General features: G+C 38.3%; 1 protein-coding gene across 1 annotated transcript; it reads left to right on the top strand.

Moving 5' to 3' along the window:
• Positions 1–319: 319 nt before the first annotated feature.
• On the top strand, positions 320–18,762 carry LOC141393944 (eukaryotic peptide chain release factor subunit 1). The gene is made up of 7 exons (XM_073967586.1): positions 320–940; positions 8,940–9,115; positions 9,172–9,641; positions 9,702–9,857; positions 9,921–10,118; positions 17,682–17,829; positions 17,908–18,762. The coding sequence occupies exons 1-7, from the start codon at positions 855–857 to the stop codon at positions 17,985–17,987; spliced, it is 1,314 nt and encodes a 437-aa protein (XP_073823687.1). The 5' UTR covers positions 320–854; the 3' UTR covers positions 17,988–18,762.
• Positions 18,763–18,769: the final 7 nt, after the last annotated feature.

Here is an 18,769-nt window from a genome sequence, read left to right as displayed (position 1 = left end):
ATCCAACGGTTTTTTCACAGGACATGTTTTAATTGACGCCCTCTTTTGGCATTAATAGTTATTAAAAAGCCCCAAAGGGGTGAGTACATAAGCTGCCGTCCAAATTGAGATATACATTCTGAAGATTTTAGCCACTGTTGTTTTCATTGTTATAATTGTTCAACAAATTGAACGACTTATCTCCACGTTAACATGTGCCCAAAAAATCCACCCTTCCATGAGGGTGGATTTCCACCATAATGATACACATTATCCAGCCCTGCCTGCACATGCATACAAGCACACATTTCGGTTGGTATACCCCCTTTTCTCCCACCATAGATAAAAATCTGCAAGAAAAAAATGTGATGACCTGCGCATTGCCCTCTACATTTGTAATTCCTTCTCTTCATAATAGAATTTTGTGTTATTTGGTTGTTTTTCATTTAAATTTTTGTGAAAAAATAAAGGAAAACTAATTTCTAAAATTAATAAGAAAACCACACGAGTGGACCACAAAGTTAAGGCTATACAATTTAAAAATAATCTTATTGGATATTAACTTAGATAGCCACATGAAGTGAAAATAGTTTCGCGCCCGTCACCAAAAAAAACTTTGACAAGGCTTTTTTATAAGCCTTTGTTCGTTGCAGCAGTAGTCAGTCAGTCAGCAAGTCAGCGAGAAGTGGGAAAAAAAGTTAATAAAAAGAAGGAAAAGTTTTTCCCAAAAAATATATTGTTACTGCTGCTGCTGACCGACCACCATTATTAACACCAGCCTGACTAACTGCGTGAATACCAATTAAAAATTGTTTAAATAAAAAAAGAAACATCGTCGTCCTCTCCAGTAAGACCAGCGTTAAAACCAAAGAAAAATGTCGGGCGAAGAAACATCTGCTGACCGTAATGTGGAAATTTGGAAAATCAAAAAATTAATTAAAAGTCTGGAAATGGCCAGAGGGTAAGCTCTTATATTACAAAGAACGTCGTGTTTTTTTTATAGAAAAAAGTTCAATGTGCCAATTTTTTTATATTGAAGTGTGAAATTTGTAAATGTCGCCAATATGTTGGTATGTGTGTGTATGCATGTCTAAATTCTTTTATATAGATGGGGGCTACACTGCATTACAAGTCCACATACACATACATACACACAAATATTTGTACATGCATATGCGCCCATTTTCTTCCAATATGCTTGGTGATTTCATTTGGTATACAAAGGTCCGTCCCCATGCGACTTAATCTTTCTACGTTTACAACTTGACAATGTGACTGGCGACCAGTAGTGACATTACTTCGGCTTCAGTGTTTTTTTATCCTAATGGGAAAAATGTGACTAGAGTCTTCTTTTGCCAAAAAAAAAAAAGAACAAAAATGTGAAAAGTGGTTTGAAGTCAATTTTTCTCCCGCACAAAAAATTCTTTGTTTATACCTCTTGACTATACCCCCTCTTTGCAGATTAATATGACTAAGTACATTGTTAATAACCTCAATCTTATAAGATTTTTGAAAATATGTCTATGGGCTTTTAAGGTTCAACGGATCGTTAAGTAGATCAATACACGGACTTGGCTTCACTGCCATAGGGAAAATGGAAGTCTTATATTTACGTACCCAAACTTATCCTTGTCTACCAATAAATATGTTCCCAAAAACATCCGTACTTCTCTCTTATCAATGAGTGCATCCCGATTCATATTAACTCAATGACATGGAGCCTACTTTTTATACCTGAGTCCGAAAGGCGTGTCTTAAGACACCACTTTAAGAGAAGTTTTACATGGCTAAACTACTCGGGAAATATCGCCTGCATTAAACTGAGGTATATATGTTGGCACCAATGACGCTGTGTTATTGTCCGGCCTGGGAATCAAATCCGCATGCAGTGTGCCACGTTGGCACCCATCTTATCGTTACTTATCTCTCTTTCTTTGTAAAGAACTACCATCTTTAAACTTCTGACTTATTTGGGGAAATTTTTATTCTATAGGACTTAGGAGATCCGCTTTTATAGGCCAGTCCTTAATCTTGCGCATAGGTTGTCCCATCTCTGAAAATACGTCCAAAGCATATTGCAAGCATGAGTCCATATTTGATCTCTTCTATCAATTTACTATAGCATACCTCAGCAGTCAGGTACTTTCTCTCAACTCCATTGCGATCGTGTTAAAATTTTAAGGAACTTTTAAGAATTGTTATGGCGCCCAACTGTCCGAAAGTCAAGTCCGAAAGGCGTGTCTTAAGACACCACTTTAAAGAAGTTTTACGTGGCTAAAATACTCGGGAAATATCGCCTGCATTAAACTGAGGGATATATTTGGGCAACATTGACAAAATGTTATTGTCCGGCCTGGGAATCGAATCCGCCCGCCACGTTGGCACCCATCTTATCGTTACTTATCTCTCTTTCTATGTAAATAACTACCATCTTTTAAACTTCTGACTTATTTGGGGAAATTTTTATTCTATAAGACTTAGGAGATCCGCTTTTATAGGCCAGTCCTTAATCTTGCGCATAGGTTGTCCCATCTCTGAAAATACGCCCAAAGCATATTGCAAGCATGAGTCCATATTTGATCTCTTCTATCAATTTACTATAGCATACCTCAGCAGTCAGGTACTTTTTATTCTATAGGACTTAGGAGAACCGCTTTTATAGGCCAGTCCTTAATCTTGCGCATAGGTTGTCCCATCTCTGAAAATACGCCCAAAGCATATTGCAAGCATGAGTCCATATTTGATCTCTTCTATCAATTTACTATAGCATACCTCAGCAGTCAGGTACTTTCTCTCAACTCCATTGCGATCGTGTTCAAATTTTAAGGAACTTTTAAGAATTGTTATGGCGCCCAACTGTCCGAAAGGCGAGTCCGAAAGGCGTGTCTTAAGACACCACTTTAAGAGAAGTTTTACGTGGCTAAAATACTCGGGAAATATCGCCTGCATTAAGTTGAGGGATATATTGTGCCACCATTTACACTGTGTTATTGTCCGGCCTGGGAATCGATTCCGCATGCCGTGTACCACGTTGGTACCCATCTTATCGTTACGTATCTCTCTTTCTAAGTAAAGAACTACCATCTTTTAAAGTCCTGACTTTGTTTGGGAAATTATTATTATTCTATGGGATCTAGTAGATCTCAGAAAATACCAATTGACTAAAGCATACCCACCAGTCAGTTTCATTGAGTTCGTAGCCAACCGCATAATCTCTCAGATAATGTCCCAAAAATGACTTATGAGCACGATAATTGTAGAAGTAAGTACCTGATTTGGTCCCAACTTTGCACATCGTAACATTTCTTCCAAACTTACATCATGTTCCGTAATGGTCCATATGGGTCTATCCTTTCGGAATCTCCTCCATTAAAGTTAAGTTTTTCGCTTAAATACAACTTAGGGCGTTTTGAAATTTGTACAAAGGTAATCCCTGTGGTTATGCTTAATAAAAATTTATGTTTTTCGAGGTCCAGCCTATAATGCCTGCCAACATGATCCGAAAGCTCTAAAAAATCCTTCTGTGACCAACCAAAATGGCTGGTGGTTAAAAGGAACTGACTCACAAACATATATCAAGTTCCACGACGGATTATATTGGCCTATTCCATCAGGTACTTTCTCCCCAAAAGTTCAACTCCATTGCGATTAAGTTCAATTTAAGATCACCTCTCTGATCGTGTTGAAATGTCAAAGAACTTTTAAGGCATGTTATGGCGCCCAACTGTTGTTCTTCTTAATGATAATTCTGGAGTCCATTGCCGTTCTTCATGAAGGACTATTTTTGGCGCCCAATCGTGGGTTGATTTACACGATATCGATAGTTATCGTCACTGACTGACAAACTTCGTCCTGCCAGTACTTCCTCCAGAAATGTTAAACACGTTTGCGCTTCCTCTTCTCGGATTGTTGTGAAATTTAAAGGAATATTTAAGGAAAAATCTGGCGTCCGACTGTGGGTCTTCTTTAGGACAATTCTTTTGTCCATTGACACTCTGTTTGCAGGAAAATTCTGGAGCACAATCATGGATTGCTTTAAGGAATATTCTGGGTCCAAATCGGGGGTTATTTTACACGATAACCATGGAAGAGACTGACTCACAAACTTAGATCTAGTTCCAAGATGGTCCAGTCATTCAGATACTTCCTCAATAAATGCTTAACACTTTTACCCTTAAATCCAGTGTAAGGTATACTAAAATTTGTTTGCCTGAAGCAGACCTGCTCACAGATTTTTGGAAGTTTCTTTCGATGTTCCATTCATTTTTGAACTTTATTGTCATCAAAAACGATTCCCTAGATTAAACAATTAAGAAAAATTAGAATAAGAATTAAAAATATTCACTTATGTATTTGTGTTTCAACAAAAAGCGAAAGAGAATTGATGGGAAAAATTTCCCTGTTCTGAGCAGGTCTGGCCTGAAGTCTCTTGAGAAGTTCGAAAACGAACAGAGAAGACGAATCATTGTGCACCATGAAACTGTGAACTCTCACACATTGCTCTGTTTGAGCCGACAAAACATGGAATTGATGAGTCGTACGCCGTACAACCCTGACTTGGAATTTCACTTAATTCCCGCATATCAAGAAAAAAAGGCGTGGTCAACGATTTTCGTCTCCAGTAGAAGCTGTTGAAGCGTTCAAAACCCATGTTTTGAAGGTGTCTCAATCGGAGTGGAAAAAGTGCTTTAACAATTGGTTTGAAAAAGTGTACAAATCATTCTGGAGGATATGTAGGGGATTTATCTTCGGGTTACTAAAGAGCAGCCATTGACAATCGCTAATTTCTCTCAGAGCAATCACTCTTTATGACTGTCATTCGAAGATCGTTTGACATTATGGAGCGTGTTTTTCGTCTTAACCACCGGCACTATTAGATTTGAAGTCTTTGTGACACGCTTTCTTGGTGGCTTTATCTTCAGAATAATAAAATAGGTTCGTTACCTTCGGGTGCACCAATACATGACGTAACAAGATTCTTCTTCTGGAATAGGTGTTGAGGTTGTAAGAAAGAAGAAAGTGGTTTGAGGTTGAACAGCATGCTCATGACACACATCAGGGTTTTTAGAGGCACTTGCAGAATGAGATCTGGAGGGTACCATATAGTTTTTTTTCAACGTGTGTGTCTGCCTTGACGGTGACATACTTTCTTCCTGAGGTTGTGTCTTGGCAGAGAATGTAGGGGATTTATCTTCGTGTGACAGATAACCGCGAAACATGCATGTCACATTGTGGTGGTTGTGTGGGTTCGAATCGTCGGCTTTCCTTGTTTACTTGCATCATTGATCATTAAGCTCGATTCCAACGAGAATTTAATTAAAAACCGCGATAATTGTTGGAGGAGATTGTGTTCTAATTACATAAGGGTTGAGATCGTCTTCCTAAATTTCTATGTTCTCAGTGTATGCTCCGCTTATATCCCCCCTTTTGACGAGCCAGGAGCCAAAAAAGAACTAGCCACTGATGTGGCATCCGATTACTCTTCTGAAATAGGTGTTGAGGCTTTAAAAAAGTCACCACTGAGATGAGGTTGAAGAGCATATTTGTAAATCACAATTAGTTTAGGGTTAATCCGATTTCGACTTCATATCGTTGGAAATCAACATGAGTTTGTTGTGTTCGGGTTCCTCTTCGATAAGTTCTCACTTCAAATCAATTACCTTCTCTCAAATTGATGGATGAGGGGTTTTTCCCTAAGCCTTTTCAAGGCAATACTGGCGCCCAATCATAGGCCTTTATACCCTTCACCCTTATGGCTACAGAAACATTAAAGCCCCAAGTATGTTTGGACGAAATCCGCTTCAGGCAGTTTTGAGTCCATTTATCCATGTTCCTGCGTCCGTCTGTCAGGTTGGATGGTGCGCATGATAACTCTCGTTAGGACCGGTTGGTCTAAACTTGTCACCTTGTACTATTTTGTCCAAACTAAGTTCATGTTCAATGATGGAAGACTTTGGTCAACTACTTCGGGTACGTCCTCAAAAAAAAAAAAAAAAAAAAAAATAAATAAATAAATAAAAAAAAAAAATAAAAATTTTTTCGCTAAAATGTATTCGTGAAGGGAGTAATCGATTTGTTCCAACATTTTCACATCATAATAGTCCTTTCAAGCATATATTATATGCAGAGGTGGAGCATGTGGGTCAATTCCTTCAGCTACCTCAAATTCACAAAATTTTGATGGGTAGTTCGATACTCGTTTTGGAATTACTAGTACCGAAGGTAGTTCTTGTAGACCTGATTAAAATTATAAAATTGTTTTCGTGTGATCTAAAATCCCAACAGCCACCAAATAAAATTGACCATGATCACCATAACTTACGAATAGAGTATCCGATTTGGTAGAAAGTTAGCAAATCGTAATATTTCTGCCAAAAATATGTCCAAGTTCATGCAACACTTTCCGGTACCTCTATCACAAAAACCAAACTTTCCAAACTTTCGCTTAAGTGTAGTTTAAGGGCAGTTCGAGGATAGTTTTTGAGTTTTCACCGAAGCTAGTTCTTGTGGTTTGATTACAATGATGTACTTCTTTTCTTGGAAAGCTCTAAAAATCTGCCGGCGATATCACAGGGATGACTTTTCAATATTTTTCGTTTTTGTGCAGTTTAAATTTTGTTCGAGATTTGTTTTGAAATTTTTTACTGCTGAGGTCCTGATTATAACAATGTCATGTTCTTTATGGGCATGCATGACTTTGTCGGACCATTATGACAACTCCCAAAAATGCTGTGGTTGTCACCATAACTAGCAACAGCTGTAACTCCCAAACTTAGATGAAGTTCCAGATGGACAATGTCCATTTTCACCTCCTCCACAAACATTTAATGCTTGAATCCAGTTTAAGAGCAGTATAACAGTATAATTTGATTCTAGGGGAAGCCATTACTTACCGAGATATGGCACCGGGAAATGACTCAATATTTAGTGCCACTACTTCATGCACCTCCGGAAAGGAAAGTCTTGGCGCCCAATAGTGTGCGGTTTTTACGAAAATTTTAAAGAAAAAATATGGCACCCAATCGGTAGTTGTTTTAGCGAAAATTCTGGCGACTAATTGGTTGTTTTAAGGAAGAATCAAGCTTCTAATCGTAGGTTGTTTTAAGGAAGATTCAAGTTTTCAATCGTAGGTTGTTTTAAGGAAGATTCAAGTTTTCAATCGTAGGTTGTTTTAAGAAAGATTCAAGCTTCCAATCGTGGGTTGCTTTAAAGAACATTCAATCTTCTAATCGTGAGTTTGTTTTTATGGAGATTCAAGTTCCCAATCCTAAGATGTTTTAAGGAAGATTCAAAGTTCCAAGCGTAGGTTGTTTTAAGGAAGTTCATGCTTCCAATCGTGGGTTGCTTTAAGGAACATTCAATCTTCTAATCGTGAGTTTGTTTTTATGGAGATTCAAGTTTCCAATCCTAAGATGTTTTAAGGAAGATTCAATATTCCAATGGTGGGTTGTTTTAAGAAAGATTCAAGTCTCAAATCAAGCTTCCAATCGTGAGTTGTTTTAAAGAACACTCAAGCTTCCAATCGTGGGTTGTTAAAAAAAAATATGGCCCCTAAGAAAGATTTAGGCTTCCAATCGTGGGTTATTTTAAGAAAGATTCAAGCTTCCAATTGTAGGTTGTTTTAAGGAAGATTCCAGTTTTCAATCGTAGGCTGTTTTAAGGAAGAATCAAAGTTCCAAGCGTAGGTTGTTTTAAGGAAGATTCATGCTTCCAATCGTGGGTTGTTTTAAGGACGATTCAAGCTTCCAATCGTGGTTGTTTTAAGGAATATTCAAGCTTCCAATCGTAGGTTGTCTTAGGGAAAATTTAAGTTTCCAATTGTAGGTTGATTTAAGGAAGATTCAAGCTTCCAATCGTATGTTTTTATACCCCCACCATATGGAGGGTATAATTAAATTTGTCATTCCGTTTGTAACACATCGAAATATTCGTCGGATACCCTATAAAGTATATATATTATTGATCAGCATAAAATTCTATGTCGATTTAACCATGCCCGTCTGTCCGTCCGTCTGTCTGTTGAAATCAAGATACAGCTCGAAATTTTAAAGATAGAGAGTCAATATTTGGTTCAGAAGTTTTTACTACTTGCAGGATGGTTGGTATTGAAAATGGGATATATCGGTCCACGTTTTGATATAGCCCCCATAGAACCGTACCTCCCGATTTTCGGTATTTTTAAGGTTTTAGCTTCATTATCCTACCAAAATGGATAACATTTGGTATTTAGTTATCGTTGGGTGTATAGAACTTTCCACCTGAAATTTGCTGGTATAGGTTCACGCCTTCATATAGCCCCCATAGAACGGTATCTCCCGATATTCGGTATTTTGAAGGTTTTAGCTTCATTATCCCACCAAAATGGTTGAAATTTCTAAATAGTCTTCGTTGAGGATATAAAACGTTCCGCCTGAAATTTGTTGGTATAGGTCCACGCCTTTATATAGGCCCATTTCCGACTGAAATTCTTCGGTATAGGTGCACGTTTCGATATAGCCTCCTCCTGATTTTCGTAATTCTGAAGGTTGTGACGTCAATATCCCACAGAAATGACTGAAATTGGTATTTTGTCTTCTTCATAAACGAAAGGAAACTAATTGTTAAATTTTACTTCAATACAACTCGTGGTGGAGGGTATAACAAGTTCGGCCAGGCCGAACCTAACGCCGTTCTTACTTGTTTTAAGACAATTCTGGGGTTTGTTTAATGTAAGATTCAATGCCAACGTGACTTGTTTTAAGGAAGATTTAGACATGCAATCATGGATTGTTTTACGGAATATTCTGGCGCCCAATTGTAAGTTGTTTTAGGCAAGATTGAGGCATCACATCATGGGATGTTTTAAGGAAGATTCTGGAGCACAATTAAAATTAATAAACATATTTTTAAGCTTACATTTGAGACAAGCTTTGAAAATTAATTTCATATCTTTTGATTGTTTTTCATCTTTATTTTTCTAGCAATGGCACCAGCATGATATCCCTGATCATTCCACCCAAAGATCAAATATCACGCGTAAGCAAAATGCTAGCCGATGAATTTGGAACAGCGTCGAACATAAAGTCAAGAGTAAATCGACTATCGGTTCTGGGTGCAATTACCTCGGTACAGCATAGACTTAAATTGTATACCAAAGGTAAGTATTCCATTTCATTTTCAATGAATCTCTCACATCGCCTGTTTTCTTTTCAGTGCCTCCTAATGGATTGGTAATTTATTGTGGTACAATTGTCACCGAAGAGGGTAAAGAGAAAAAAGTCAATATCGATTTTGAACCATTCAAACCGATTAATACATCATTGTATTTGTGCGACAATAAGTTCCATACTGAAGCATTAACCGCCCTCCTCGCCGATGATAATAAATTCGGCTTTATTGTTATGGATGGTAATGGTGCGTTGTTCGGTACCCTACAGGGTAATACACGAGAAGTTCTACACAAATTCACGGTAGATTTGCCGAAAAAGCATGGGCGTGGTGGTCAATCGGCGTTACGTTTTGCCCGTCTGCGCATGGAGAAACGTCACAATTATGTGCGTAAAGTTGCTGAAGTTGCCACGCAGTTGTTCATAACCAATGATAAGCCGAATATTGCCGGTCTGATATTGGCCGGTAGTGCTGATTTTAAAACGGAACTGAGTCAATCGGATATGTTTGATCCGGTAAGTGGGACGAGATTTTTTAATATTAAAAAATTTTAAGTGGGATTTCTCTTCTTCCAGAGATTACAATCGAAAATAATCAAACTTGTCGATGTCTCATATGGCGGTGAGAATGGTTTCAATCAGGCTATTGAACTGGCAGCTGAATCTTTGCAAAATGTTAAATTTATTCAAGAGAAAAAATTAATTGGTCGTTATTTTGATGAAATATCTCAGGTAAGAATAACTTTGAACAGACTTTCATAAATTATGACCAATTTCTTTCATTAATTTCTCCAGGATACGGGCAAATATTGCTTTGGTGTTGAAGATACATTGCGTGCTTTAGAATTGGGCTCTGTGGAGACCTTGATTTGTTGGGAAAATTTAGATATCCAAAGATATGTTCTTAAAAATCATGCAAATTCAACGGCAACCACGGTATTGCATTTGACGCCGGAACAAGAAAAGGATAAATCGCATTTTACAGACAAAGAGGTAAGTTTGAATCGACGATGAACAAGCTGAAATTCATAAAATCGGATAATTAAATCAAGATTAGAATCTGAACTCAAAACTTTAGCAAAGGGTCGAATTTGGCGCCCAATCGTGGGTTTATAAAGTTCAATTCTGGCACCCACTCGTGGATTTTTAAAAAGTCAATTCTGGTACCGAAACGTAGGTTGTTTTAAGAAAGATTCAGGCACGCAATCGTGGGGTTTAAAGAAAATTTTTAAAACCAATAGCGCAATCGTATTTTTCTTTTGAGAGACCACCCACTCGTGGACTTTTTAAAAAGTTAATTCTGGTGCCGAAACGTGGGTTGTTTTAAGAATGATTCAGGCACGCAATCGTGGGGTTTAAGGAAAATTTTAAAACCAATCGCGCAATCGTATTTTTCTTTTGAGAGACTAATTCTGGCGCGCAATCATGGTTGTTAAAGGTCAATTATGGCACCCAGTAATTTTTTTTTAACGAAGATTCAGGTCAATTTTAGGAAGGATTCAGGCACGCAATCGTGGGTTGTTTTATGTAAGATTCAGGCACGAAATCGTGGGTTGTTTTAAGGAAGATTCTGGCACGAAATCGTATGTTGTTTAAGGAAGATTTTGTACAGATGATTCAGGCACGCAATCGTGGGTTGTTGTACATATGAATCAGACACGCAATTGTGGGTTGTTGTTCAGATGATTCAGACACGCAATCGTGGCTGTTTTAAGGAAGATTCAGGCACTTAATCGTGGCATGTTTTAAGGAAGATTCAGTCACGTAATCGTGGGTTGCTTTAAGGAAAATTCAGACATTCAATCGTGTAATGTTTTAAGGAATATTTAAGAACACAATCGTGTGTTATTTTAAGGAAGATTCGGGTACGCAATCGTGGGTTGTTTTAAGGAAAATTCTGGAACCCAATCGCCCACGGTCGCCCAATCATATTTATGTATTTATTTTGAAACGTACGTATGTATTTATTTTGGCGCCCAATCGTGGGCTATCACCTTATAAGAAATCAAGAAGGTTTATTTATCTGTAACACAAATACTGCCGCTTATGGACTTGAGAATTTTGTTCTTACTCCTGAGCTTGTCACATGTAGCTGTCGCATGCTTGCACGACTTAAAGACGCTATAGAATGTGGCCTTAAGTAATTTGGGGGGTAGTAAGTGGCCAAAAGTGGTCTAACGTCGACCTAGGCCATGTAATTAACAATTGGCCGTAGATTTGGTGGCGAATATTTTCATATTCCTCGCGTGTAAGAATGCAGTAGGATCTATTTTTAAATAAGACTTTAACATCCCACAAATTTATGGGTGTGACATGACAACAAGATTATATAATCTTTAGAAAAGGTAGAAGTTAAACAATTCCCCGTTGGGTATTTGACCCGAAGGTACATAGTGAGCAGCTGTAGCATGACTATTTCCCGAAATATCCGTTCTGTTAATAGAACGTTGGAAGGTTTAGGTATTTCGCTGAACCGGTGAATGGTAAAGGGCTTTAGAGGCGAGGAAGTGGGGCAGTCCAAGTGTATCAGCTGACACGATGGTTATGCCTGACGAGCTATGATATTTTACCCTTGATCTTGTATGGAACGTACCCATTTACCGTTCAAAACGTTGAGCTATCGATCTACGTTCTCAGAGCTGTAACCCTCTGCGCAACTCGTGATGTGCCTTGAAGTCCCCTAGACTCAGACGGTTAATTGCCTGGAGTACACCAAGTTGACGACAGCATATACACGCTGGGCATATCTACCTCGGCAGTTTCACATTTATCAGACCAGATCACACCATGGTTATATCCGACGAACTTTGAAATTTCGACTAGTTCTTGTTTAAGAGCATCCTCATTTAGCGGGCTAAACGTTGAACTTTCAATCTGCTCTGCCGGCGCCGAACCCATCTGCTCATTTTCGAGGATATAATGCCACATCTCGTGATGTGCATTGAAAGCTCCTAGAAGCAGACGATTACTACCTTCCAAAAGCGACCTAACGGTGGGCCTTAAAGTACAAGACATGAAGTACAGGGATATACGTGTTGATCCCATCAACTTCGACATTTAACTGCTACCCCAAGACATACCAAATATGGGTCACTAAAGTCAAGCTCAAGCGTGATTAGTCTGTATTTGTATTCTTGAAACAGGTCGAGCTTCATTTGGATGTCACAAAATTCTTAAAAGAGACCACGCTTCCTTTGAGTATACCAAAATTCATTAAAGAGACCACGCTTCCTTTGAATATCCCAAAATTCTTAAAAGAGACCACGCTTCCTTTGAATATCCCAAAATTCTTAAAAGAGACCACGCTTCCTGTGAGTATCCCAAAGTTCTTAAAAGAAACCACGCTTCCTTTAGGTATCCCAAAGATCTGAAGAGGAACCACGCTTCCTTTGGGTATCTCAAAGTTCTTAAGAGGAACCACGCTTCCTTTAGGTATCTCAAAGTTCTTAAAATATACCACGCTTCCTTTGGGTATCCCAAAGTTCTTAAAAGAAACCACGCTTCCTTTGGGTATAGCAAAAGTTCTTAAATGAAACCACGCTTCCTTTGGGTATAGCAAAAGTTCTTAAACGAAACCACGCTTCTGTTGGGTATAGCAAAAGTTCTTAAACGAAACTACGCTTCCTTTGGGTATAGCAAAAGTTCTTAAACGAAACCATGCTTCCTTTGGGTATAGCAAAAGTTCTTAAATGAAACCACGCTTCCTTTGGGCATAGCAAAAGTTCTTAAACGAAACCACGCTTCCTTTGGGTATAGCAAATGTTCTTAAACGAAACCACGCTTCCTTTGGGTATAGCAAAAGTTCTTAAACGAAACCACGCTTCCTTTGGGTATAGCAAAAGTTCTTAAATGAAACCATGCTTCCTTTGGGTATAGCAAAAGTTCTTAAACGAAACCACGCTTCCTTTGGGTATAGCAAAAGTTCTTAAATGAAACCACGCTTCCTTTGGGTATAGGAAAAATTCTTAAACGAAACCACGCTTCCTTTGGGTATAGCAAAAGTTCTTAAACGAAACCATGCTTCCTTTGGGTATAGCAAAAGTTCTTAAACGAAACCACGCTTCCTTTGGGTATAGCAAAAGTTCTTAAACGAAACCATGCTTCCTTTGGGTATAGCAAAAGTTCTTAAACGAAACCACGCTTCCTTTGGGTATAGCAAAAGTTCTTAAACGAAACTACGCTTCCTTTGGGTATAGCAAAAGTTCTTAAACGAAACCACGCTTCCTTTGGGTATAGCAAAAGTTCTTAAACGAAGCCACGCTTCCTTTGGGTATAGCACAAGTTCTTAAACGAAACCACGCTTCCTTCGGTTATCACAAAGTGCTTAAAACAGACTTTGCTTATTTTGCTTATACCAAAGTTCTTAAGAGGAAACACGCTTCCTTTATGTGTCCTAAAGTTCTAAAGAGGAAACACGCTTCCCTTAGTTGTCCCAAAGTTCTTAAGAGGAATCACACTTCCTTTAGGTGTCCAAAAGTTCTTAAGAGGAAACACGCTTCCTTAAGGTATCCCAATGTTCTTAAGAGGAACCACGCTTTCTTTGGATATCCCAAAGTTCTTAAAACAAACCACGCAACCTTTGGGTATTCCAAAGTTCTTAAGAGTCGGGGTTCCCTTTGAGTATCCCAAAGTTCTTATAAGAAACCACGCCACCTTTGGGTAATCCAAAGTTCATAAAAGAGACCACGCTTACTTTAGGTATCCCGAATTTCTTAAAAGAGTCGAGGCTGCCTTTGGGTATTCCTAAGTTCTAAAAAGAGACAACGCTTACTGTAGGTATCTCAAAGTTCTTAAAAGAGAACACGCTTTGGTTGGGTATCTTAAAGTTCTGAAAAGAGTCGAGGCTGCCCTTCGGTATCCCAAAGTTCTTAAAAGAGTCGAGGCTGCCTTTGGGTATCCCAAAGTTCTTAAAAGAAACCACGCCACCTTTGGGTAATCCAAAGTTCATAAAAGAGACCACGCTTACTTTAGGTATCCCAAGTTTCTAAAAAAAAGAGTTGAGGCTGCCTTTGGGTGTTCCTAAGTTTTTAAGAGACCACGCTTCCTTTGGGTATAGCAAAAGTTCTTAAACGAAACCACGCTTCCTTTGGGTATAGCAAAAGTTCTTAAACGAAACCACGCTTCCTTTGGGTATAGCAAAAGTTCTTAAACGAAACCACGCTTCCTTTGGGTATAGCAAAAGTTCTTAAATGAAACCACGCTTCCTTTGGGTATAGCAAAAGTTCTTAAACGAAACCACGCTTCCTTTGGGTATAGCAAAAGTTCTTAAACGAAACCACGCTTCCTTTGGGTATAGCAAAAGTTCTTAAACGAAACCACGCTTCCTTTGGGTATAGCAAAAGTTCTTAAACGAAACCACGCTAATCCAAAGTTCATAAAAGATACCACGCTTACTTTAGGTATCCCAAGTTTCTAAAAAAAAAGAGTCGAGGCTGCCTTTGGGTGTTCCTAAGTTTTTAAGAGACCACGCTTCCTTTGGGTATAGCAAAAGTTCTTAAACGAAACCACGCTTCCTTTGGGTATAGCAAAAGTTCTTAAACGAAACCACGCTTCCTTTGGGTATAGCAAAAGTTCTTAAACGAAACCACGCTTCCTTTGGGTATAGCAAAAGTTCTTAAATGAAACCACGCTTCCTTTGGGTATAGCAAAAGTTCTTAAACGAAACCACGCTTCCTTTGGGTATAGCAAAAGTTCTTAAACGAAACCACGCTTCCTTTGGGTATAGCAAAAGTTCTTAAACGAAACCACGCTTCCTTTGGGTATAGCAAAAGTTCTTAAACGAAACCACGCTTCCTTTGGGTATAGCAAAAGTTCTTAAACGAAACCACGCTTCCTTTGGGTATAGCAAAAGTTCTTAAACGAAACCACGCTTCCTTTGGGTATAGCAAAAGTTGTTAAACGAAACCATGCTTCCTTTGGGTATAGCAAAATTTCTTAAACGAAACCACGCTTCCTTTGGGTATAGCAAACGTTCATAAACGAAACCATGCTTCCTTCGGGTATAGCAAAAGTTCTTAAACGAAACCACGCTTCCTTTGGGTATAGCAAAAGTTCTTAAACGAAACCACGCTTCCTTTGGGTATAGCAAAAGTTCTTAAACGAAACCACGCTTCCTTTGGGTATAGCAAAAGTTCTTAAAGAGACACGCCGTTGGGTATCTTAAAGTTCTAAAAAGAGTCGATGCTGCCTTTGGGTATAGCAAAAGTTCTAAAAAGAGTCGATGCTGCCTTTGGGTATAGCAAAAGTTCTTAAAAGACTCTACGCTCCCTTTGGGTATCCCAAACTTCTTAAAAGAAACCACGCTTCCTTTGAGTATCCCAAACTTCTTAAAAGAAACCACGCTTCCTTTGAGTATCCCAAACTTCTTAAAAGAGACCACGCTTCCTTTGAGTATCCCAAAACTTCTTAAAAGAGACTACGCTTCCTTTGAGTATCCCAAACTTCTTAAAAGAGACCACGCTTCCTTTGAGTACCCAAACTTCTTAAAAGAGACCACGCTTCCTTTGAGTATCCCAAACTTCTTAAAAGAGACGACGCTTCCTTTGAGTATCCCAAACTTCTTAAAAGAGACCACGCTTCCTTTGAGTACCCAAACTTCTTAAAAGAGACCACGCTTCCTTTGAGTATCCCAAACTTCTTAAAAGAGACGACGCTTCCTTTGAGTATCCCAAACGTCTTAAAAGAGACCACGCTGCCTTTGAGTATCCCAAACTTCTTAAAAGAGACCACGCTTCCTTTGAGTATCCCAAACTTCTTAAAAGTGACCACGCTTCCTTTGAGTATCCCAAACTTCTTAAAAGAGACCACGCTTCCTTTGAGTATCCCAAACTTCTTAAAAGAGACCACGCTTCCTTTGAGTATCCCAAACTTCTTAAAAGAGACCACGCTTCCTTTGAGTATCCCAAACTTCTTAAAAGATACCACGCTTCCTTTGAGTATCCCAAACTTCTTAAAAGAGACCACGCTTCCTTTGAGTATCCCAAACTTCTTAAAAGAGACCACGCTTCCTTTGAGTATCCCAAACTTCTTAAAAGAGACCACGCTTCCTTTGAGTATCCCAAACTTCTTAAAAGAGACCACGCTTCCTTTGAGTATCCCAAACTTCTTAAAAGAGACCACGCTTCCTTTGAGTATCCCAAACTTCTTAAAAGAGACCACGCTTCCTTTGAGTATCCCAAACTTCTTAAAAGAGACCACGCTTCCTTTGAGTATCCCAAACTTCTTAAAAGAGACCACGCTTCCTTTGAGTATCCCAAACTTCTTAAAAGAGACCACGCTTCCTTTGAGTATCCCAAACTTCTTAAAAGAGACCACGCTTCCTTTGAGTATCCCAAACTTCTTAAAAGAGACCACGCTTCCTTTGAGTATCCCAAACTTCTTAAAGGAGACCACGCTTCCTTTGAGTATCCCAAACTGCTTAAAAGAGACCACGCTTCCTTTGAGTATCCCAAACTTCTTAAAAGAGACCACGCTTCCTTTGAGTATCCCAAACTTCTTAAAAGAGACCACGCTTCCTTTGAGTATCCCAAACTTCTTAAAATAGACCACGCTTACTTTGAGTATCACAAAATTCATAAAAAAACCACGCTTCCTTTGAGTATCCCAAAATTCATAAAAGAGACCATGCTTCCTTTGAGTATCCCAAACATCTTAAAAGAGACCATGCTTCCTTTGTGTATCCCAAATTTCTTAAAAGAAACCACGCTTCCATTGTGTATCCCAAACTTCTTAAAAGAGACCATGCTTCCTTTGAGTATCCCAAACTTCTTAAAAGAGACCACGCTTCCTTTGAGTATCCCAAACTTCTTAAAAGAGACCACGCTTCCTTTGAGTATCCCAAATTTCTTAAAAGAAACCACGCTTCCTTTGGTTATCACAAAGTGCTTAAAAGAGACTTTGCCTATTTTGGTTATTCCAAAGTACTTAAGAGGAACCAAGCTTCCTTTGGGTATCCCAAAGTTCTTAAGAGAAACCACGCCACATTTGGGTATTCCAAATTTCTGAAAAGAGTTCACGCTTCCTTTGGGTATGCCAAAGTTCTTAATTGAAAGGCCAATACAATAGTTTTATCGAGAAAAAAAAATTAGAGTGATAGTGTCTAACATGAGACCCGTGAACGTAGAGTTTTGAATACTGAATTGTGGATAGAAGTTAGCTCAGCTTATCAGACAGTAAGGTAAGGCTTAGGTATGTATCAGTGGACCTTAAACCTGAAATAAATATGAAGATTTTCTATTTACTTCTTTAAGTCGCCTTACATACTCCGCTTAAAAAAGTTTTTCCTCACGGTAGTTTTAGACCGTAATGAAGGACTACATTACAAACAAAAAATGGTTTAGAAAGAACAATGTATTTTGGGGCTTGGACGCCTGTGCATATCCTTGCTCATATTAGCATAATTGAGCGTCTTTTCTTCATAGGGCGTTGATAGAAAAGATATTGCTTTTGGTTAATTTTTACATTGGGCGCCAAGTTTTGTTACGTTCACCAAGCTGTTGATCTGAATTTCATGCATGCCTTTTTTATAATTTCCATATCTCTTTTCTTCCCTTACAGACTGGTGTTGAAATGGAACTTATAGAATCCCAGCCCCTATTGGAATGGCTGGCGAACAATTATAAAATGTTTGGGGCCACATTGGAAATAATCACTGACAAATCCCAAGAGGGTAGTCAATTTGTGCGTGGTTTTGGCGGTATTGGTGGTAAGTATAGCTCATTTCTATAGCTTTATATGACCATTAATACATTCTCTCTCTCTCTCTCTTCCTTCTCATATCCAGGAATCTTACGATATAAAGTTGATTTTCAATCATTACAAGCCGATGAACCATTGGAAGATGTTGATCTTGACGATTATTAAATCTGTTAATACCATATTTATTATGACGAAGAAGAAGATAATGATTACGATGATAATGACAAAAAAAAACGAAAAGAAAGCAGCTTGTTTGATTAACTTTATGATATCTTGCAGTCCAATAATTCATGTAAAAAAGAAACAAAGAAAAAAGATGAAATTTTGATCATTACAAATCACCATCACCATGGGAAAAGGAACAGCAGTCGATCGTTCGTTTTGCTGTTCCACACTAATTTTATGTTTTATGTATAGCGCAAATACTGCCTCTAAATCTCGAACAATGAGTATTAAATGAAGACCACCATCATCACCACAACAACAACAACCAAATAAAGCCAGAATAATCAACAACAGCAGAAGCAGTTATTAATAGCGGGAACGACATTTTGCTATTGAGTGAACACTACACTAAATTAAATGAGATACTGGAGAACAAAATGTATGTATTTGAGGATTGATGGAATAGAATTTTGAAATGGCAAGGACTTCTATCAAATGTCAAATAATTCAATAGGAACTCGACTTCTAAAGGCCTATGTGAGTTCTGATAGCATTCTTTTCCTGTGAATTTATGAAAACTCGATTCCATCCAGTAACACCTTTTTCACAAAATTCTCTAAACGTTGTGTTCCTCCAATAGCAGAGTGAAAAAATATATTTGCCCCTGGCATTTCATAAAAGTTTGCTACCGTGGGACTGCTGTCATTTTAACATTTCTACCAAAAGAACAGCTGTTTAAAATATTGAAATAAATTGGAAAATATTTGCAAGAGAATATTTAA

Source organism: Musca autumnalis, unplaced genomic scaffold, assembly GCF_047663935.1.
Source record: "Musca autumnalis isolate F117 unplaced genomic scaffold, ASM4766393v1 scaffold_2, whole genome shotgun sequence".
Classification (NCBI taxonomy): domain Eukaryota; kingdom Metazoa; phylum Arthropoda; class Insecta; order Diptera; family Muscidae; genus Musca; species Musca autumnalis.
This window is presented reverse-complemented; position numbering and strand designations above follow the sequence as displayed.